This window comes from Enhydra lutris, unplaced genomic scaffold (genome assembly GCF_002288905.1).
Source record: "Enhydra lutris kenyoni isolate GAN:26980312 unplaced genomic scaffold, ASM228890v2 scaffoldscaffold28, whole genome shotgun sequence".
NCBI lineage: Eukaryota > Metazoa > Chordata > Mammalia > Carnivora > Mustelidae > Enhydra > Enhydra lutris.
The window spans coordinates 2,024,307-2,047,295 of record NW_019154112.1 but is presented as its reverse complement, the minus strand read 5'-3'; the positions used below and the strand labels follow the sequence as shown (position 1 = coordinate 2,047,295).

The following is a 22,989-nucleotide window of genomic DNA, read 5'->3' as shown; positions in this document are numbered from 1 at the left end:
GGTTCCATCCACCTTTACAATTGGACTAGAAGTACTGAGAAGCCGTACATAGATCCTGGAACTGTGCTCATGGTCAAAGCTTTCTGCAATTCACCCAGGGTCTGAAAACATTCATCTTCATTTTCCTCTTTATTCTGGTAGCAGTTCTGTTCTTTCCAACTACTGTTGACTCACAAGGAAACCCAAACTCTCATTTTTCCATTCCCTGAATTAATACAGCACCAGTATTTCAGAAAAAAACAAATATTTACTAAGGTTCGTTAAGATAAGTATGTCTCATCCATTCCAAAATAGGAAGCATGTACAATAGAATATTACACTCCACTCTTCTTCAATTCCATTAGCCATACATTTCTTCAGAAATGTTCAGATGGACAATGTTTTTTAGTCAGAGTGCACATTTCCTAAATAGTGCTGGTAACCCACCCGTAGTCTCTGGGTTCATCTGCACAACTCAAACTATATAAAATAAACACCATTTAATTCTTCAGAGTAATTCAGACCTCATCTCATTTCATATCAAAACAATACAAAGACTCAATGAAATAATGTTCATGATCAAAAGAAACATGATTTCCAATAGCAAAATTCAGCCAACCCCATTACAGCTGAAAAAGTCAACATTTATCTTCTAATACCTGAGCATAAGGCATAAACCAACTATTCTCATAATCTCACCCCAGCAGCCTATACCCAGAAAAGAAGGTCAGGACACCGGGTCATTCAGGACTAACTTCAGAGGCTAGTACCCCTGGGAATCCGCAGCTCCAGGAGGAGCCACCATGAGGAATCTGGGACAGGGTTGGAGCATTATGGGGACATAGCTTCAGGACCACAGGAGAGTAATGGAGATTCAGCCCCTGGGAGATCACCATCAACACCACAGCCTGAACTGAATCCCTGCCCTGAGAGGCTCACAGGCTCCTCTAAAGAACAAGGAGGGTTGTTAATGGGTACAGGGGTCTGCACAGGCCCACCCTCCCCAGAGCAGATGGGCAGGGACACATCTCCTGACCTCAACCTGAAGTATGGAAACAGAGTCCCAGAGGGGGAAGCAAGAGAGAAGGAGAAAATGTGGGAACCATCAGTCATGTTGTAGAATGAGACATCCCCTTCCTTCAGGTCCAGGAAAACCCCTACTCTCCGGGGAATTGGCACAATGTGTTCTCCATTAGCAGAGAGGGAACATAATGCATTTTCATACATCCCCACAACCCAGAACCCCTTTTCTGGGGATTCCTGGTACCAGCCTTTCCTCTCCACATCTCTCCTACAGACCCCCAGTCCCCACTCACTTCTTTTTGCATTCCTGATATCCACCTCCCAGTAGGAGCACCCTGATGTGATGCCTTCATGACCCAAGACGCTATAGACTCCATCTCCATTTGCTGTCTCCTTGGATGAGTCCTTGAAGGTCACACTAGTCTTGTCATCTGAGACAGCAAGGCTGGAATGGGCAGACTCTGGATCTAGACTGACAGACACTGCAGAGACAGTTGCCAATCATTCAAAGACTTGCCCTACCACATAACAAGGCACACAACCACCACCCCACCCCCAGACACCCAGCTGCATGCAGGGAGGACAAAAGCTCCTGAGAAGAGAGCCTTCTGACTGAAGAACACAGCCCTCCAACTGGAAGACATAAGCATGAGACTAATCTGGGTGTTAGACATGTCACAGGGTACTTGAGGGCCAGACTGGACTACAACACTAATGAATACCCACTTATATCCAGTATCAGTCACACCCAGTAATCCCAGCTACATGACTTTCAATGCCCCATCCCACCCCACCACCATTGATGATGCCAGAATCTGTATCACCACAGCAAGCTGAAGGAGATGTCAGCAGCCATGGGATAGCAGTAGGAGCACCCAAACAACAGAAGTAACTCACAGGTCTGGAACTTCTCCTTCCACCAATCTACAAGAAAACCACATTGCACAAATGTGAACAACAAATCAGAGACTTGAGGAGACTGTACAGACCAGTGTTAGTACCTATCTCTGAAATACACTGAACCAAGAGTTATAGGGAAAAATGTTTTGGAAGCATTCACATGATGAATTTATTTTTCACTCACAGTCTCTCTCTCTCTCCTCTCTCACACACAAACTTGCTAACACGCTCTCTCATACACCCACAGCCATCATGCTACAGTATTCCCATGAAACCCAAGCCATAAAGCTTAACACCATTGAGGGGCTGGATACTGTCCTAAAAAGACTTTTTGCACAGATTTCATTATCAAAATATTCTTTCTCAATCCCAACCACACATCCATCCTGAAAACTAAGTTTTCTTGAAGAAGAACTGAGATCAAAATTTCTGAGGCCTCCATTTACTTATAACGAACTGGCTGAACTGAACTTGCAGATTGATTCAAAACCATGATAGAGCAATACTACTTGGTGGAGCTGCACTTGGAGGATGACTCACAGCTATGGGTGAGGAGAGTTCAGGACATGGCACCAGAGAAACCTTGCCCCATCAAGAGGTAATGGAGAAGATTCAAGGAAGGAGAGAGAGAAGTTCAAAGGAAGAAAGTAATGAATTTGCTTCCCTTTATCATGGAGTATTGCAAGGAAAAACATCCCTGTGTGTAAAGGGAAACCCAAAAACATTGGGTCTAGTCATCATCTTCTCTTTATAATCACCTAGAGAGATCAAAAGCAAGGATGCACCACACATGATCAGCCCCCAAGTATGGCCATGTCCTATGCCCCAGAAACTGTGAATATATTTTGGCAGAGAGGACTTTACAGATATGAGTAAGATTAAGGAACTGGAGATACGAATGGGGCAGGAGTGGAATAACAATTTCTCCAAAAACCTAGATGGAACCTCAAACCCAATTATCCTAAGGACCATATCAAGCTACCTTCTATACAGTGAGGTCCTGCAATGAGCAAGAGAAGAATACAGGGACCCTGTCTCTCAGTGACGCAAAGTATGAACTCCTCGAACCTTAATACTCCCCTTTGGGAAGAAGAAAGGAAGCTAACTAATCACAGCAAATGTATATCTGTCATAAGACCCTGAAAAGTCTGCATGGTAAAGCTGTTACCTCCAATAGGACAGACACTCCAGAACAAAATCAGAACAACACTACTAACATAACAAGAAGATCAGGGACATCAACCACATCCCGGTGTGTGGTCCAGTGACAGAGAAGGTTATAGTGGAGGCTGGAGAGGTAAAGCCACAGGAAACTGAGTCACTTACCTGCAGACAGTTTTGCCTTCTTCAGGGCTGAAAGGGAAGACACCCTGGTGACACATGAGCCAGAACAAGTCTGAATAGTATTGATCTACTGGCACTTGAATCCTCTCTGTGCTACAGGTGACACTATAAAAGAGTAAGGAAAGAGGCTAGAGAGAAGATACCCTCCTGACACGGGCAAACAATAGGATATTTTGGGAAATTCCCTGGACCGCAGGTCAGAGAGCCGGCATTGCAGGCTGAGTTCCATGCCTGCCTGTTGCTGCTATATGACCTTTGCCAAGTTATTGTCCTAAGTCTTAAAAACCACAACATTAAAAATAAAAACACTGAGAAACAATCTGAGGGTTTTGGAGGGGAGAGGGGTAGGAGGTTGGGTGAGCCTGCTGGTGGGTATTATGGAGGGCATGTATTGCATGGAACTGGGTGTGGTGCATAAACAATGAATGCTGGAACACTGAAAAGGAATAAGAAAAAAGAAAATGTAGTTGAATAGCAAAACCATTAAAATGACAGTTAAATTAAAAATCAAAAGAACTTTTAAGAGGAGTCAAGATGGCAGAGAAGTAGCAGGCTGAGACTACATCAGGTAGCAGGAGATCAGCTAGATAGGTTATCAAACCATTCCGAACACCTACAAATCCAATGGGAAATCGAAGAGAAGAACAGCAATTCTAGAAACAGAAAATCGACCACTTTCTGAAAGGTAGGACCGGCAGAGAAGTGAATTCAAAGCTATGGGAAGATAGACCACGGGGGGAGGGGCCAACTCCCGGGAAGGGGTGGAACAACAGACCACTAAATCAGGACTGTTAAAAGTCTGCTCCACTGAGGGACATCACTCCAGAGGCTAAACCGGGGTGAAGCCCTCGTGGGGTCAGCATGGCCCCAGGTCCCACAAGGTCACAGAAGGATCAGGAGTGTCTGAGTGTCACAGAGCTTGCAGGTATTAGAGCAGTGAAGCCCGCTACAGAGACAGAGCCGAGGAGTGAGCTCTCAGGTCAGGGTTACCTTGAACCAGTCGCAGGCTGGGTGAGCTCGGAGAGCAGCCAGAGGCCAAGGAGACGGGAGTGATTGAGCGCTTTTCTCTGAGGGCACACTGAGGAGTGGGGCCCTGAGCTCTCGGTTCCTCTGGCCAGAGACTGGGAGGCCACCATTTTCATTCCCGTCCTCCAGAACTCTACGGAAAGTGCTCAGGGAACAAAAGCTCCCGAAAGCAAACCGGAGTGGATTACTTAGCCTGGCCCTTGGTAAGGGCGGTGCAACTCCTCCTGGGGCAAAGACACTTGAGAATCACTACAACAGGCCCCTCACCCAGAAGATCAACAAGAAATCCAGCCAAGACCAAGTTCACTTACCAAGGAGAGCAGCAGAATTCCAGAGGAGGAGAAAGCAAAGAACAGAATTCATGGCTTTCTCCCCATGATTCTTTAGGCTTGCAGTTAATTTTTTTTTCTTGTACTATTTTTTTTAACTTTTATCCTTTTCCTTTTTAACATTTTTTAACTAGTTTATCTTAACAATACCTTTCATAAAAAATAATAAAAAAATAATCTTTTTTGAACCTTCATTATTATACTCATATTTTATCCTTCATTGTATTTAACTTTATTTTTTGTATACACATAGGGTTTTTTCTTCTAAGAAATTTGGGGTACAACTTCTTCTAGTAGATCAAAAGATACCCTAAATCTAGCTCTGGGCTTCTTCTAGTCTCCACCCTGAGCAAATTCTCTCCACTTTCTTTTTCTTTATTTTCCCAAACAACTTGCTTTATCAACTCCTTTTTTAGAAATTAAAAAAAAATTTTTTTTCTTCTTTATAGGCATATTCCATCTCTTCACTATGTTTACACTTATATACGTTTTTTATTCTTTAAAATTTTGGGAGGTAGTTTCTTCTAAGAGACCAAAATACTCCCAAAATTAAGTGGGTGACCCTGTTCTAGTCCCCAGTCTAATATATATATTTTTTTCTTTTTTGTATTTTTTTCTTTATTTGTTTTCTTTTTTTAATTTTTTTTTCTGAACTTCTTTTTATCCCCTTTCTCCCAACCCCCCATGATTTGGAGTCTCCTCTGATTTGCTTAAAGTGCATTTTCCTCAGGTCTTTGCCACCCTTCTAGTATTTTATTTGCTCCTTCATATACTCTTATCTGGAAAAAATGACAAGGTGGAAAAACTCACCACAAAAAAAAAAAAACAAGAGGCAGTACCAAAGGCTAGGGACCTAATCAATACAGACATTGATAATATGTCAGATCTAGAGTTCAGAATGACGATTCTCAAGGTTCTATCTGGGCTCAAAAAAGGCACGGAAGATATTAGAGAAACCTCTCTGGAGATATAAAATCCCATTCTGGAGAAATAAAAGAACTAAAATCTAACCAAGTTGAAATCAAAAAAGCTATTAATGAGGTGCAATAAAAAATGGAGGCTCTTGAATTGGTCCCGCTCATATTCATCATCACTAGCTATCAGGGAGATTCAAATGAAAACCACATTGAGATATCACCTTACACCAGTTAGAATGGCCAAAATTAGCAAGACAGGAAACAACAGGTGTTGGAGGGGATGTGGAGAAAGGGGAACCCTCTTAAACCGCTGGTGGGAATGCAAGTTGGTGCAGCCTCTTTGGAGAACAGTGTGGAGATTCCTCAAGAAATTAAAAATAGAGCTTCCCTATGACCCTGCAATTACACTACTGGGTATTTACCCCAAAGATACAGATGTAGTGAAAAGAAGGGTCATCTGTACCCCAATGTTTATAGCAGCAATGGCCACGGTCGCCAAACTGTGGAAAGAACCAAGATGCCCTTCAACGGATGAATGGATAAGGAAGATGTGGTCCATACACACTACAGAGTATTATGCCTCTATCAGAAAGGATGAATACCCAACTTTTGTAGCAACATGGACGGGACTGGAAGAGATTATGCTGAGTGAAATAAGTCAAGCAGAGAGAGTCAATTATCATATGGTTTCACTTATTTGTGGAGCATAACAAATAACATGGAGGACAAGGGGAGTTAAGAGAGGTGAAGGGAGTTGGGGGAAATTGGAAGGGGAGGTGAACCATGAGAGACTATGGACTCTGTAAAACAATCTGAGGGGTTTGAATTGGCGGGGGTTGGGAGGTTGGGGGAACCGGGTGGTGGGTATTAGAGAGGGCACATATTGCATGGAGCACTGGGTGTGGTGCAAAAACAATGAATACTGTTATGCTGAAAATAAATAAATTAAAAAAAAATAAAATAAAAAATGGAGGCTTTTACTGCTAGGATAAATGAGGCAGAAGAAAGAATTAGTGATATAGAAGACCAAATGACAGAGAATAAGGAAGCTGAGCAAAAGAGGGACAAACAGCTACTGGACCACGAGGGGAGAATTCGAGAGATAAGTGACACCATAAGATGAAACAACATTAAAATAATTGGGATTCCAGAAGAAGAAGAAAGAGAGAGGGGAGTAGAAGGTATATTGGAGGGAATTATTGGAGAGAATTTCCCTAATATGACAAAGGGGAAAAGCATCAAAATCCAGGAGGTGCAGAGAACCCCCCTCAAAATCAACAAGAATAGGTCCACACCCCATCATCTAATAGTAAAATTAACAAGTCTTAGTAACAAAGAGAAAATCCTGAAAGCAGCCCGGGAATAGAAGTCTGTAACATACAATGATAAAAATATTAGATTGGCAGCAGACTTATCCACAGAGACCTGGCAGGCCAGAAAGAACTGGCATGATATATTCAGAGCACTAAACAAGAAAAACATGCAGCCAAGAATACTATATCCAGCTAGGCTATCATTGAAAATAGAAGGAGAGATTAAAAAGCTTCCAGGACAAACAAAAACTGAAAGAATTTGCAAACACCAAACCAGCTTTACAGGAAATATTGAAAGGGGTCCTCTAAGCAAAGAGAGACCCTAAAAGTAGTAGATCAGAAAGGAGCAGAGACAATATACAGTAACAGTCACCTTACAGGCAATACAATGGCGCTAAATTCATATCTCTCAATAGTTACCCTGAATGTTAAAGGGTAATGCCCCATTCAAATGCCCCAATCAAAAGACACAGGGTATCAGAATGGATAAAAAAAAACAAAACCCATCAATATGTTGCCTACAAGAAACTCATTTTAGACCCAAAGACACCTCCAGATTTAAAGTGAGGGGGTGAAAAACAATTTACCATGCTAATGGACATCAGGAGAAAGCTGGGGTGGCAATCCTTATATCAGATCAATTAGATTTTAAGCCAAAGACTATAAAAAGAGATGAGGAAGGACACTATATCATACTCAAAGGATCTGTCCAACAAGAAGATCTAACAATTTTAAATATTTATGCCCCTTACATGGGAGCAGCCATCCATATAATAAATAAAAAATAAAAAATAGTATTCCTTCAAAGAACAGTACACTATGTCCAAGTATTCTTGATTACCAAAAGAAAATGAATAATACTAACAAATTTCATCCACAGAATTTTTCTGAAATGAATCCCAATATCAACCGCATCCCAAAATAAACAAATTTTCACTTGAAAAAAAAACACAAAATTTTTATTCCATATTGCTTTCAATTTGCTTTAAAGGTCAAAAATCATACAATGTATGAAAATGTTTTAGGGAATAAAGTATACATTATTCCATGAATGTAAGAAGTTATTATTACATCCAATGATTTCCAGAAAAGAGAGATATGGAAAATAACACAAAAGGAGAGATGAAATACGGACCGGGATGTTAGGTGAGCTCTAGTGTAAAAGTGGCCAAATGTTCTCAGAAAACTTATCACTGGACAACTGACAACTTATCCCACGACATTCCCACCAAAGCTCTGCCCAGTCCTCTACCCAACACTTTGTGATCAGTTCCTCCAGGAACTGCGGAGAAAAGACTCTCCCACGATGGTATTATGTGGAGAGATCACACTCCTAAATTTAATGACCACATTTATTTATATAGGTTCTCTAAAATATTCCAGAATATTCAGGATAACTGAGAACTAGTTGCATTGAAGGCTGAAAGCTACAAAGGAGGTGGGTAGATAATCCAAGATGCACTACAGACTCCAGTAACCACCATCATTCCAGGTTTCAAAGCACCGTGTGCGAAACAATAGCCCAGATGGGGAAAGCCCATGGAACAAGTTCTGCCTCCTGCCAGTTTCCACTGCTGCACCAGGGACAGGTCCTCATGTCTCTGCATGAAACAGAGAGGGGACACTATGGCTTAGGGAGCAAGAGACCCAAGGATATCCGGACAGTCACTTACCGGCAAGGTAAACAGATTTCCTCCAGTCTGAAAGGCAACACAGGAAAACAGGTGAGCTGAGAACCAGAATGTGTCCTACAAATGTGACACAGAAACTTCTTGGAAAAGGACACAACGTACCAAGATCGGCCTGGAGTTCATCTGGAAAAAAAAGTGAAAAATACACATAAACTCCCATCACTAAGACCAGCAAAGACTGCACCTGGAAAACCCACAAGAGCATCTATATGTCTCCATGAAGATCTAACTTCAGACCCCTTGAGCCTCCACAGCCCCACCTGTCCTCTCTGGTCCTCCTCAGCCCCCTGCTCCTGGCCAAGGGCCTACTGTCCGCTTCTCCTCTGCACCGGCTTCCACACTTGTCGGCCTTGACCCTGCCCTGCCTTACCTCTGGCCTTCAGTGCCTCTTCCTTTATCTGCTGGTCCTCCTCCTTTTCTCTGTGCAGTTTCTCCCATTTGCGCATTTCCTTGAGCTTTGCAGTATGTTCTCTCATGATGTAGAAGACAGCCCCAAGGAGTAGGAGCATCAGCACAGTCAGGATCACCATGAAAGCCAGCTTCCAGGGAGAACTCTGAGGGAAGAAGGGTTCTGTGCCCAACCAGATGCCCCATCAGGGCACTGCTCAGGACGGCCCAGCCCAGCACACACAGGGACCCCCAACCAGACCATCCCACCCTTCTCAGAGTGGGAAGTAATACTGACCTGGGATGAAAATGGCCATTGCCTTCTCCTGGCCCAGGATGGGGTTGAGGACTGAGCAGGTCACATTCCCTGAAGAGCTGTCCCTCACCACAAGAGTGGCCTCTATAGTGAATAGCCCTGCAGCATCTTGGACCTGGGTCTCAGAGAACATCAGGAACTTCTTTCCACTGAGTGCTCTCCACTGCACTTGGGGCTTTGGGAACAACCCCGAGGCCATGCACACAACTCGGACCCCATCCTCCTCTGGCCCTGTGATGTGCACTTGAGGGGCAGAGCCCACACCTAAAGAGAGAAGATGGAGAATACAAGGAGGCCATCCAGAGCCCAGGGATTCCAGCAGAACCTTCCTGTACACAATATCATCCGCAGCACTGCATTTTGGGGGCTCCTTGGGGGAGTGGTCCCTACAAGGATTAATGTAAGGGGTCCTGCCATGGAGAACAGAAGGAAGGATCATGGGGACCTGTGGCAGGCCCAGAGAGCAGGCTCTTCTTCCCAACCATGAGGGTGGGAATTCCATCACCCAGAGGGATAGAAGGAGGAATTTCATTCCATGATCCATCCTTCTCTGTTCTTCTCAACTCACACACTCTCCAGGGCATATGTGGGCACACCCACTGCCACTTGGTCATCACTTCCACCAACCTACATACCTCCTGAGCTTGCTCCCTAATATCCACATCTCTGATTTAGCTGTGCCAGGATTCCTCACAGATGCTTCAGACTCAAATCCTGAACTAATTCATGTTGGCCCCATCTGTGATAGGATAATGTTGAAAATACCCCCAATCTTTCATTCTTCTTTTCATTCCAGCCAGCCCTCTGTCATTTACTGTTAATGCCTTCACACTATGCTTCTGGGCTCCATCCTGTGACTTGACTCAGCCCCTGAGAGTTCAGGGAATGTGACTCTAGCAGAGGTTGGAAACTGCTTCTGCCATTGCCTTGTCCTCTGCCACAGGACAGAGATCTTCAGGCTAGTGCAGCCTTTCCAGCTGAAGCTGTCCCAGATCAATCAATAGCCACCTGGACAACACCAGCTGAGCAAACCCAGCCAAGGTTCACTGGCAGGACAAAATATATTAAAAGTAAGAAGCTTATTGTCCCTGTTGAAAATAGTGAAATAGAGCCCCTTCCCATCCTCTTCTTGTAGCATTTACTTGAGAAAACTTGTGTTTTGGGTGTTTTCTCTCCTCTTTGAAATGTATATAAGTACTTAAAAAAAAATAGGCCTTTTGCCAGCTCTGTGATCCAAGAATGTGTTTTGCAAGGACCTGGAAACCTTCTCTTTGAACTGCTCACACCAAGGAAGCCAACAGCCCTCTCTTCCCCTTCTCTGCCAGGGTAGGAGCCTAACCTCTATGGGCACCACGATCCACATGTAAAATCACTTCCTGTCATCATGATGGGAGAATTGGTAAAAAAATAATAATAATAATACACTACTGTAACTTTTATTTGTCTGGGAAACTCTTCATCTCTCCTTATATTCCAAATGATCCCCTTGCTGAATTCTTGGCTACACATTTTTTTTTTCCTTTTAGCACATTGAATATATCACACCACTCCATTCTGGCCTGCAAAGTTTCTATTGAAATTTCCGCTGAGTATATATGAAAGTGTTGAATCACTATATTGAACACCTGAAATGAATATAACACTCTATGTTAACTACAATGGAATTTTTTTATTATTATATTTAAGGTAGGAGAATTTGGTTTTCCTCGGAATAAAGCCAATTAGCTAACTTATATGCTCACCAAATTTCCAAGCAAATATAAGATGCACCATCTAGGACAAATGGTGCTGGCAAGTCCACCTACTTGAGGGCTCATAACTGTTGATCCTGAGAACGTGTATGGGATGAGTTCTGTCTGCATATGGAAGAGATGAGATTTCTTCTGTCTTTGCATTTCTTGATAGAATCTCTGTGATGCACAGCATATTGTAGTTAATGCTAATTTCATAATAAAAAGGAGCTTTCTTCCTATTCTCTTAGGGACAAGATTCTGAGTTGGAAGATTATAGTTTTAATTATATTTCCCATACAAGACCAAAGATTTATGAGTAAGACCTGTTAAGATTAGCTGAACACAGCCCAGATGAGCTGATCTCCCTGAATGCCAGATTAAATACATGCTTGTTGTTATAGGCCACTGAGATTTCTATGTCTGTGTTACACAGCATTATAGCAGCAATCTGCAGCTTACACATAATAGCAACATTTCTACCACTAAACAATTAAAAAAAAAAAACCCTGTGAGTACCTGAAGTCCCTTCTCTCCACGCCTCCAAACTGTCCTTCTCCCGAAATCTCCTCACTCAGGTGGGTCTACTTTCCAAAACTCTCTGACGCTGGAATGCTCCCTTCCCACCACACTGCCCCTACATGAATGCAGGAGGCCATCCTCTCCACCCCATAACAATATCCAGGCCTCCAATCTTGCTCACCATCCATACACCTTCCATTGCAGCTGCCAAAGCAAACCTGCCCTCACACACCTTGCTCCCCTGCTCTGTTTAAAATTTCCTCAGCCCTGCATCTAAACGGCATAAGAGCACATGAAGCCTTTGGTGGTCTGGTATTACCACCCCCACTACCCCGTAAACAAAACTCCTATCCACTTCGTCCCCAATCCCACCATCTGCACTTGTCAGGGAGTACACACTCCATTCCCAGGACAATTCGGTTGACTGCTCAGAACCACAATCACCATGCTGTGTATGCCCCACACGATGCATCAACCGAAGGCCATTTCAGAACACTGTCCACTTCACTGTCTGCTCAAGTGTGCGTTACTCATGGGCTTCTCCTGATAAATCCCTTCTCTGTCCACCTGGACCAGGAACACCTCTATATTCCGGAGAGTCACCTCTCACCACCGTCCTCTTCACCTCTACACCAATCATGTGGCCTCTCTCTCTGCCCAGAGTCACCAGCCACATTCCTCCTTCAGGTGTCTCACCTGGTGTTCTTCTGCTTAGAACTCTCACCCCTAGAATATTTATTTTGCTAAGTCTCTACTCATCACCATCTAACATTGTCTATAACCTATCTATTTGGCCATTTATGGTCTGTATAATATAAACTCTATAGGGCAGGGATCTTTATTTGTTACACTGAGTTATCCAGGTGCAGAGAAAAATAGCTATCACGTACCAGGAGTTCTATATATTTATACTGAATAATGAAGAGTGAAAGACCCATTTTCCCTCTTGTATAAATTGAGGGCTATTAACTTAGACCCTGAGGTGTCTCCGAATTAGAATGCTGCAGGTCTCTAAATATAGATCAACAACCCACCTGCCACCTTCAGTTCCACACTGGCCTCTTCATAGAAGATGTCCATTCAGAAGAAGCAGGTATACAGCCCGTTGTCGAAAGCCTGGACATTGTGGATGTGCACAGCAGCCTCCCCCTGGGAGAAGAAATCCTTCACCAGTGAAGTTCGCCCTCTGTACTCAGCCAACTGCTCTTCTGTCTGCTCCCGCTGGTTTTGGTAGATGAACACTGCTTCCGAGAACTTGGAACGGAACCACCCCAGCTCCATATTCTCCACATCCATGGCCGGGGACACACGACATGGCAGTGTGATGTCCCCACCCAGCGCTGCCACAATGGGTTCCGTGGGGCCAATCACCATAAACTCCTCTGTGGACACAGACATAGGACTGAGAAAGCAGGAGAAGGGAAGGGAACACACTGTCAGGAGGGAGGCCCTGAATGAGGGACTCAGCTGTGAGAACTCCTAATGGGTCAATTTTATCCTAAAACAACTTTGAAACACTGAAATGGTGTCAAAGAGCCTCCTCAACAGCCTGTGCTCCTGACTCCAGGCCCATCCATGAAGGATGCTCTGACTCAGTGGTTCCAAACTTCCACAGGCATCACTATCACCAGGAAGGCCTGTGAAACACAGATTGCTGGGCTCTATCCCCAGGCCTCCTGGTTCAGTAGATTTAGAGTGGGTCCAAAAATGTGCATTTCTAAGGAGGTGGTGAGAAGCTGATACTGATGTCTCAGCGACCACACTCTGAGAACCACAGCTCTAACCTGCCTCCTCTTAGGACAGGACTGAAAACTCACCAAAGAGCACTACTATGGCCGAGTGGTAACATCCTACTCATTGCACCACACCTGGAACTTCCCAACACCCACTCCTAAAGTTATTGTTTTTGCCCACATCTTTGTCTTCTACTGAATTATATGTGTGCTAGAAACTAGACCTCACAGCTACTTCCATTAAAACCTGCCTTCACTCCACTTCTCACAGGACACAAAACACTACCTGTTCCCAAAGAGGGTTCATCCCACTGCCCCTAGCCCCTTGCGGCCTTGGTCTTCTGAGACCTGGTAGATGTGTCACAGCAGGACACTTCTGCAGGACAAACCCCATCAGACAACCAAACACTGACTTCTCAGCTCCTGTGCTACTCAAATTTGGCTGAGTCACTATCTGTCTCACCTGGGAGATGACAATTACTAGTCTCCCTGTGACATCCTCTCTCGTCAGTGTCTGTGAACCTTTAAACCTATGACCAAAACCATGTCACTCCTCTACCAAAGCCCTTCAATGCTTCTGCAGTTGCCCACGTGATCCTGAGCCCATTAAGGAAGACCTTCCTGCTCTCTGATCCCCAACTCCTGCATCTCTTCCCCTCATTCACTCTGCTCCTGCCAACACTCACCTCCTCTGCTCCATGAATACCCAAGCCCACTACCAGCTTTGTCTGGCTGCTTCTCACTGTGAAGAACCTCTTTCCATGGGATCCAGACAGGTTCCTCCCACCTCCTCCATGTCTTTGTTCCCATCTCACTGCATACAGTGACCACCTTATGGAGCACTGCTGCCTGGCCACTAGCCGTCCTGCAGCCCTGACTGCCCCACCTGCTCTACATCCTTGTCCCATGCTCTCCACTCCTCTAACAGACATAGATTGTACAGGGTTGTGGTATTTAGTGCTCACTGTCCCTGCAAGAGTAAGCTCTGTAAAGATAGAGACTGTCTGCTTTGTACACAGAGTAGCACCTAACATGTACTCTGTACCCTATAAATATTTGTGAAATAGAAGTATCAGTAAAGCCAGGAAACAAAAAGCCAATAAAGCCAGGAAACTAAAAATAAAGAGACAATTATTTTCATACTTTTCATAGTGAAATCCACATTTTTTACTTTATAAGACATAAACTCATTAGAGAACTGTCATGCTCCCCTGCCCTTATTTTGCAGTTCTGGGATTCTTCTTATGTGTTTAATTTCAAATAGCAGTTGGGGCATCTCCAGAATCTGTGTAGAGCCAGAGCCTCCACCAATAGCCATCTGTCCTGATGGAGACAGCAGCAGAGTTCCGGGGGCTCTCACCCACCCCAGGGAGACACAGGTAGGAGGAAAGGACACACTCACCTGCAGAGCCCCCAGCAGGCAGCTGCAAGAGGAGAAGCAGGGAGGGGAGATGAGAGAGCAAAGAGCCCCAGCAGCAATCCTCCATTTCCTCAGAGCTGGGGAGACACAGGGCAGGAAGCAGGTGACACATCCAGAGAGGAGGCAGGGCCAGACCACAGCTCTGGGCCTCAGAGCAGACAGCAGGGCTCAGGGCTGGCAACAGTCCCCAGCAGGAGCACAGCCTTTCCTACTGCTTAGTATGCTGATGAGGTAGAGGCCCCACAACCCTGATGCCAAGAAAGCCCTCCCAGCCCTTTGGAAACTTTCCCAGCCTGCTCTGCCCACAGGACCACAAACTTCCTGCCTCAGCACAGAGGCCTCCTCCACTTCTGCATGAGTCACAGGACACCACAGAGGTCCAGGGACACAAGGCATAGACTCAGGGCTCTCCCCATGAAGGACACACCAGCTCCTGTGTGCTGTTCTTCTGCTGCCTCCTAATTATGACCAGGGAATGACTGAGAAGCATGAGAAGACTGCGTCCTCCTCAAGGACACTGTGGCTCCCACCACATGCACGTTGTTCTGGGGTCCTTCGATAAGTGAGTTCACCCTGGTTTCAGCTCCTGCCTCCTACAGCCCTTTTCTGCTCAGGGCCAAGGACGTGGACTTGCTCATAGCTGAAGCCAGACAATTCCCCATGAACAGTCAATCCTCATCTTCTCTATCTTTGAAGAGTTTCTGCCTCAGGATAAAGGATCCCAGCAGAGCAGTGGGAAGCACAGGATAAAAGGAGACCTGGTCAAAAAGAAGGGCTTCAAACCACTGACTCTGAGGGGAGAGGGATGCAGCCAGAGGTCCTGGGAAGGACAGATTCTAGGGCTGACTGCTAAAGTCTCCTCCATACTCAGCCACGTGCTGTGGGAATCACCTGAGGCAAGTTTCTTGACCTGCTCTGCCCCAGGTCCTATCTGCCATACAGAGAGAGTAATAAGACCTCATCCCATGGAATAAGAAGTATCCTATGAATTTATGTATGGAGAGTCAGTGCACATTACAACAGTGCCTGCTCCTAGGAATGCTACAGCAAAGTCATTAAGTAAATGAATAAAGTGGATCCCCCACTGTAATTGTTCTCCTGACAACTACAACTACCTCAGAGCCTCATTATTATCCAGCACCAGCCCTCCAGCCCCACCACGATCTCCGCAACCTCCTCCCAAGCATCTGCTCCCCACTTTCCTCTTCTTGTCCAGCAAGTGTCTTCAGAACCCACTCACCTGCTTGAAAACCTGGGGCTTCTTGAGCGTCTCTAACTCAGTACTGTGAGACCTCAGCCAGCCCCAAATCTGCTCTCAGAGATTGCACATGCGGTTCCACTGCTCAAGCCCCAAACCCTGCTCCAGATCCAACGTTGGTGCCACGGGCTCCTCTTGTCTGAGAGGCAGCTGGTTCCTGGAGAGCGGAGAAGCACAGCCGGGCACAGGTTGCAGAGGTCTCAGCTGAACCAGGGACCTGGGACACCCAGCACTCCCAGACAGAAGAATCCTGCGCTGACTCCTTCCACCATTTAAAAGTGAAAGCTTATGAAACACAACCCTAGCAGACTCTGCTCTGCCCTCTGGATGGTGCACCCTAGTTATCAGGAAGGAAACAGCATGATCAGAGCCACAGAAACAAGGCAGGTACAGATACACAGACCCACTCTGCAGGGGGACACACAGAGACACAGACACCATATCCTTTGTTGAACAACTGCCACTCTCCAGGCTAGCTAGCTTCTAGACCAGAAGCAAGGAGTGTGTGTAGCACAGCCAAGACAAATACCTAGCCCTTTGCACAGGGCAGTTCACTACCAAAATACTCTATGTTGGTTTCTGAATACTAATGGCAGGAGCCTTTGAAAAGCCCCCAGTGCAGCTGCTTTGCTTTTCTTCACCAGGAGATGACCCAGGTGCTCCCACAGCGTGGCAACGGAAGGGTTAAGCCTGAGCTTCACAGAATCTTCCAGGACCAGCTCCAGGACACTGGCCCTGCCCCAAGCTGAATGGACAGCACCCTGTGGCTTCTTAATACTATACTATCACACAAGGCCTGGGCGCACCATTCAGCCCCTCCTCACCAGGCCACAGTGTGCAGCAGGAAAGGCAGATTCCATGGTCTCTGAAGGAACACCATGGAGCACTAGGGCTTCCTTTCCAGACCCTCCCTTCCTGCCGTTCCCCATCTCAGTAAAGGACACCTAGGGTCACCCAGTTATGCCTGCCAGACTCTGGAGGGTCATTCCACCACACACACCACTTTCCCACCCAGTCTGATGCCAGTGCACCAGAAAGTTCAAGACTTTTCTCTAATCCATATCCATGGCTACCTTCCAGCTCCACACCCATCTCACTTACCCCCTCACCCAGACACGGTGTCCCTGCTTCCCCATGGGCGTCCCCTGACCACCTCCAGCCTCGCCCTCTCAAGTTCATTTTCCATCCAAGGTTGTAACCTCTCAAACCATCTTATATCAGCTCTGCTTCACCCCTTCCCTTGTTTGCTCCCTCAAGCCCACCCAGTGCTCGGGTGTTCATGTGTTAAGCGACTGGTGTTAAGACACCAGTTTGGGCTAGAGCCTCCCTGGCCCCACTTCTGCCAGGTTGTTGTCATTATTGTCTTCATTCTATGGGTGAGGAAACCAGTGTCTCAGGGTTCCACAACCACACACCCAGCAAAGCCTCTCGCAGCCTGTGTTCACTCTCAATTGTTCTGAATGGTCCACTCTATCTGTTTTCATGAAGCAAGGACTGATGGACCCATTGGTGCATGGGAGTGATGGTTTCCACCCAGATGTCTGGTCTGAGATATTAAACTCTGAACAACCTGGGGCTTCTACACATACCTGAATACATCCCACGTTATCATCCCCAAAGGTCTATTCTGCAATATCCACTTAGACTCAGGAATATTGGGAAAATCCATCTCAAGTGAAACAAAACAGACAAGGGACAATATCATCCTCCAGGTCCACCCTCCACTGCCACCACCAATCTCTGCCCAATGGGGAGATTCCTTAAGGCCCGAGAACATAGTGGAATTTTGCAAAAAGTCAGAGGGAAGAAAGCCAAATTTTATTGAGTACCTACCAAGTGCCAGGAACTGGACTACACAAGTTGTACTTATGACACTTCATTCTCATGCACGCAGAGATGAAAGAAGACAGGAGTCCTGCCGTCTAGTTACCTTTCATCCAGGAACTTCCTGGAGGAGGGAGGGCTGGAACTGCAGGGACACTGCTCCCCATACCCTCACACGCCCCAGTCCTCAAGCCCAGCCCAGCCCCAGCTCCACACAACTCAGGGTGAAAGAGGAACAGGAAGAGGACCTTGGACTCAGACATGGCCCAGCATGATTGGGCCAGAAAGCTTATCTCCCCTGAATGCAGCCCCTGGATCTCATGTTGGGAGGGAAGGGGAGGAAATGACAAAGCACAGGGAAGGTTTTCCTGAAGGACGATGGTGGGACACCTGAAGACGCTGCAGGAAGAACACCAAACAGCAGACTTCACTGTCTTCCCCCCACTCAGCAGGCTCAAATTCCAACTGCTTTATCCACAAACACTGTTCATTCATTCACTTATTTGCGGAGCATAACAAGTAACATGGAGGACATAGGGAGATGGAGAGAAGGGAGTTGAGGAAATTGGAAGGGGAGATGAACCATGAGAGACTATGGACTCTGAAAAACAACCTGAGGGTTTTGAAGGGGCAGGAGGTGGGAGGCTGGGGGAACCAGGTGGTGGGTATTGGGGAGGGCACGCATTTCATGGAGCACTGGGTGTGGTGCAAAAACAATGAATTCTGGGGACGCCTGGGTGGCTCAGTTGGTTAAGCAGCTGCCTTCGGCTCAGGTCATGATCCCAGCGTCCTGGGATCGAGTCCAACATCGGGCTCCTTGCTCATCAGGGAGCCTGCTTCTCCCTCTGCCTCTGCCTGCCATTCTGTCTGCCTGTGCTTGCTCTCTCTCCCTCTCTCTCTCTGACAAATAAATAAATAAAATCTTTAAAAAAAAATGAATTCTGTTACTCTGAAAATAAATAAATAAATAAATAAAACACTGTTCATTGTCCATGAATGACTTTTCTTGCCAAAATAAATTATGCTGATGGAAGTAGGATTAATATTATACTTTCTACTTCCACAGCCATATAATACATCTTATGTTTAGTTGCTTCAAGTTTTTTTGAGCAGTTCCAGAAAACATGCCATAAAACACGGGCTACACTAAAATGAAGTGTGATTTCATAATATGCCAGTTGGAGGAAAGGATTAAACCCACTTATTACAGACATCCAATAAAACAAAGTTTAATTTAGGTTTGGCGACTGGAGAACTGTCATTTTCTTTTAGCAAAACCGTATTACCATGATTTTTCATGCTGTTTAATGAGATGTTTCTTGGCCAAATCACTTGAAGTAGCCAACACCTTTTTCATGTAGGTCAAGATTTATTAACTTGAATTCTAACAGTTCATAGATGGGCAGTTAGAGACCCTTCTTTAGTATTACAGCAGGTGGCAGAAGAGCACAAGTGTTTGGTTTCTCTTCCCAGAGCAGCCCTGGGGACTTAGACCAGGCTCAATATAAAAAACAAGTAGGGGTCTAGCAAATGACCACGGGCAGCATGTACTAAGCCCCTCAGCTTGGGGCGTGCCCCGCACTCCAGGAGGAGGATCCTCAAGTTCAGGGGTCCCAGGGAGCTCAGAGTTCTCTTGTTGAACTCTCAGGGCAGACAGTGCATAAAGTATTTCTACTTCTCTGCCTCTTTCCCTTGCCTTTTCCTTCCCCCACTGTCCCTTCCTGGTCACAGATGTCCTACCTCAGAGGACCCTGCACTGTGGCTTCATAGCTATGGGGTCCTCCAGCCACAGCCCACAGGGCCAAGCAGCCTTTCACTCACCCCTTTCACCTCCACCATCTCGGCCACAGGAGTCACAGGTGAGCGTTACCACCACTGTAAAAGCCAGGGTAACAGGCCCCACCAAGCTGCCTGGGCTCTGGTCTCCCTGAGAACCAATACACACCCCATCAGATGCAAACATGGTTGGATCTCTTTGGCGTCTGGTGTGCTGTGCAGGGGAACCTTTGTTGGGTTTTGAAATCCTACTAATTTTAAACGGAAAGGAGGAGACAAATGGGAGAACTCATTCTGCCATGATGCTGACCTCACTCCTCCCAAGAATGATGGTTTTATCCATTCTTTCTGTAATTACATGGGCAGCTGGTCCACTAGTTTCAAAAGATTCCTCTTTTTTGTGTGGATAATTCATATCACATCCATACCTTCCTTTCCTCTCCATTTCAAAGAAAATATACCCATAGCCCATCTAACAGTAATCCAGTGTCATAAAACCACAAGGTATACTGGAGGAGGAGATGAACATGTCAGAAAATATATTAACATTCAGAATATTTAAAATATATACAAAAAACCCAAGGAGTATATTTATGACTTTATTGCTGGGATAAACATTTTGATAAACTTGAAAATTCCTATATTAACCTTTCCCACGTACTGTGAGCAGTGCAGGGCCCTCCTCCAAGATACAGTTCAGTTTAGATGTTTGTATCACTCGGTGTCTGGTCAGGAGGGAGAAACCACATTACTCATTTTAACATGGAATTTTTGATATAAGGAATTATTAAACAAAGGTTTTAAAGAAGTAAAAGAAAGCTCTAAGGAAACCAGAAGTAGGAGATACAGGAAGTAGACACTACCTCTAAAAACAGAAGACATTTGAGAGAATAAGTCTGATGCTCTGTTTATTGGAGAAGGTGGAACTGGGGTCCTCAGGTAGGGAAAGAAGTTCACCAACATGCCACAGACCAAGGCTGCTGGGCAGGAAAACTCTCACTAGAGTACTGGCAAGATTCCCTGGGAGGCAACCTTCTAGAACTGCTACAATGTACAATTGTAGCCTGCTACAATGCCATAGTCATTTACCTAAAGTCAGAGAAGCTAGGTCTTCTCCAGGCCACTGGCAGTAGCATCATAAGATCAAGGAGTGAAAACACTGAGAGTGAGACGTCTGGGTGGCTCAGTGGGTTAAGCATCTGACTTCAGCTCAGGTCATGATCCCAGAGTCCTGGGAGCAAATCCCGCATGGGGCTCCTTGCTCGATGGGGAGCCTGCTTTTCCCGCTGCCTGCCACTCCCCCTGCTTATGCTTGCTCACTCTCTCTCTCTCTCTCTGACAAGTAAATTAATAAAATCTCTTTGAAAACACAGCAAAAGAAGAAAGCTTTTTCCCCAGCTATGTCTTGCTGTATTCCCTCTGGTGCCACCTAGGAATTCACAGTGCTGACACAGCCAAAATCTGACTTGTATATGCCTCCGTGGATGAAACCAACTGAAAAACAAAGAAGGATGCCCAGAACGCTGGCCTCCTTTGAAGATTCTTGGGTGAAAGCGGTCAGATTCTTACTTCAACTCAATGTCCTCATGTAGGAAGTAAATGTTTAAATTTCGAGGAGAAACAGGCACATGTGGTGCTCACGTACTTCATGAACTCCCAGCCTCCTTGCCCTTATCACCCACTGCCCCATATATTATTGTCCTGACCATTAAGGCTACACTTTCCTCCTTGCTTTGTGCTTGTGCTTGGAGTATTGATATGACCCTAATTAAACTGGAGACAAAGCTTGGCATGAGGCCTTTTGCCACTAAAGTGTCTGGTCCCCAGGCCTCTCCTTTCACCTAGGAAGGTGTCTGGAGTAATTTTTTCATTTGCCATCTCGGGGTTTTCTAGCCAAACCCAACAGTGCACTGACTGACAAAGGCTGTGCCAAGTGTGCCACATATCAAAAATGAAACGTTTCTGACATCCAGTATCAGCAAATCTACAGGGTAGATTTGAATCAAAAGGCAAAGAATGGATAATGGGCAGATTTCACACCTTTAGATCCTCAGCTTCCCCATACACCATTTTACTCATATTGGAGCTTCTATGTGACAACACAACAACTCCACCTTTTCACCTATCTACATGGCTACACTTACAAGTGAAAAACTTCTCACTCTTTTCCCAAAATGGAAAAGACAGGCAGTCCCAAGCATTGAATTGAACAGTTATATTTAGTTTCTTCAGTCCAGCCACAATCATTTGACTATTCTGTTACCTAGAGATTATATTTGAAATATTACCATGGACAACTTGCATAAAATCACACTGGTAAGAAGAAGGAAGAAAGAAAATACATAATTAATACAAATGACATGACAAGAAACAAAAAATATACAAAACTACCACAGTCCTTGTCCTACTTTTGGTTACAGGCAGGAACTGAGATCTGTGACTTCCTTCTTCCACTTCAGATTCTGTGTATTCTCATCTCTCCCAGAAACACAGCAGGTCAGAGTTCTGTACCTTGGAAGTAGACACACATTCATTCCTGAAGGTCTGAGTCCTCAAGAGTCTGGCTTCATTGTGTTTCCTGTGGGTTCCATCCACCTTTTAAATTGGACTAGAAGTACTGAGAAGCTGTACATAGATCCTGGAACTGTGCTCATGGTCAAAGCTTTCTTCAATTCATCTGGGGTCTGAAAACGCTCTTCTTCATTCACATCTTTATTCTGATAGCAGTTCTGTTCTCTCCAGCTGCTGTTGACTCACAAGGGAACCCAAATTCTCATCTTCCCTTCCCTGAATTAATGCAGCACTAGTATTTCAGAAATAATAGATATTTACTAAGGTACATTAAGATAAGTAGCTCTCGGGGTGCCTGAGTGGCTCAGTTGGTTAGGCATCTGCCTTTGGCTCAGGTCATGATCCCCGGTCCTGGGATCGAGCCCCACATTGGGCTTCCTGCTCAGTGGGGGACCTTCTTCTCCCTCTGCTCCTCCCCCTCCCTCTGCTCCTTTCCCTCCCTCTGCTCCTCCCCTGACTCATGCTCTCTTAAAAAAAAAAATAGATAAGTAGGTCTCGTCCATCCCAGAATAAGAAAGTTATACAATAGAATATTACACTCCACTCCTCTTAAAGTCCATCAACCATACATTTCTTCAGAAATGTTTAGATAGACAACATCTCTAGTCAGACTACACATTTCCTAAAATAAAGCTGGTGACTCACTCATAGACTCTGGGTTTATCTGCACAACACAAACTGCATAAAATAAACACCAGTTAATTCTTCAGAGTAATTCAGACCTCATCTCATTTCATATCAAAACAATGCAAGGACTCCATGAAATAATGTTCATGATCAAAATAAACATGACTTCCAGTAGCAAAATTCAGTCTATCCCATATATGCTCAGTCAACATTTATCTTCTAATACCTGAGCATAGGCATGAACTGACTATTCTCATAACCACACCCCAGCAGTCTACACCCAGAAGAGAAGGGCAAGACACC

At 45.3% G+C, this 22,989-nt stretch overlaps 1 protein-coding gene and 1 pseudogene across 1 annotated transcript; both read right to left on the bottom strand.

The window, feature by feature from the left end:
• LOC111152432 overlaps nucleotides 1-445 on the bottom strand; it is a 15,594-nt pseudogene extending 15,149 nt beyond the window's left edge.
• Nucleotides 446-735: 290 nt separating this feature from the next.
• LOC111152430 (butyrophilin-like protein 1) lies at nucleotides 736-19,675 on the bottom strand. The gene is given in 11 exon segments (XM_022510938.1): nucleotides 736-1,484; nucleotides 1,900-1,926; nucleotides 3,229-3,255; nucleotides 8,505-8,531; nucleotides 8,625-8,645; nucleotides 8,893-9,093; nucleotides 9,208-9,489; nucleotides 12,512-12,859; nucleotides 13,897-14,066; nucleotides 14,613-14,634; nucleotides 19,534-19,675. Coding segments are annotated over 11 exon segments (1,941 nt in total). The 3' UTR covers nucleotides 736-810.
• Between the last annotated feature and the right edge of the window lie 3,314 nt (nucleotides 19,676-22,989).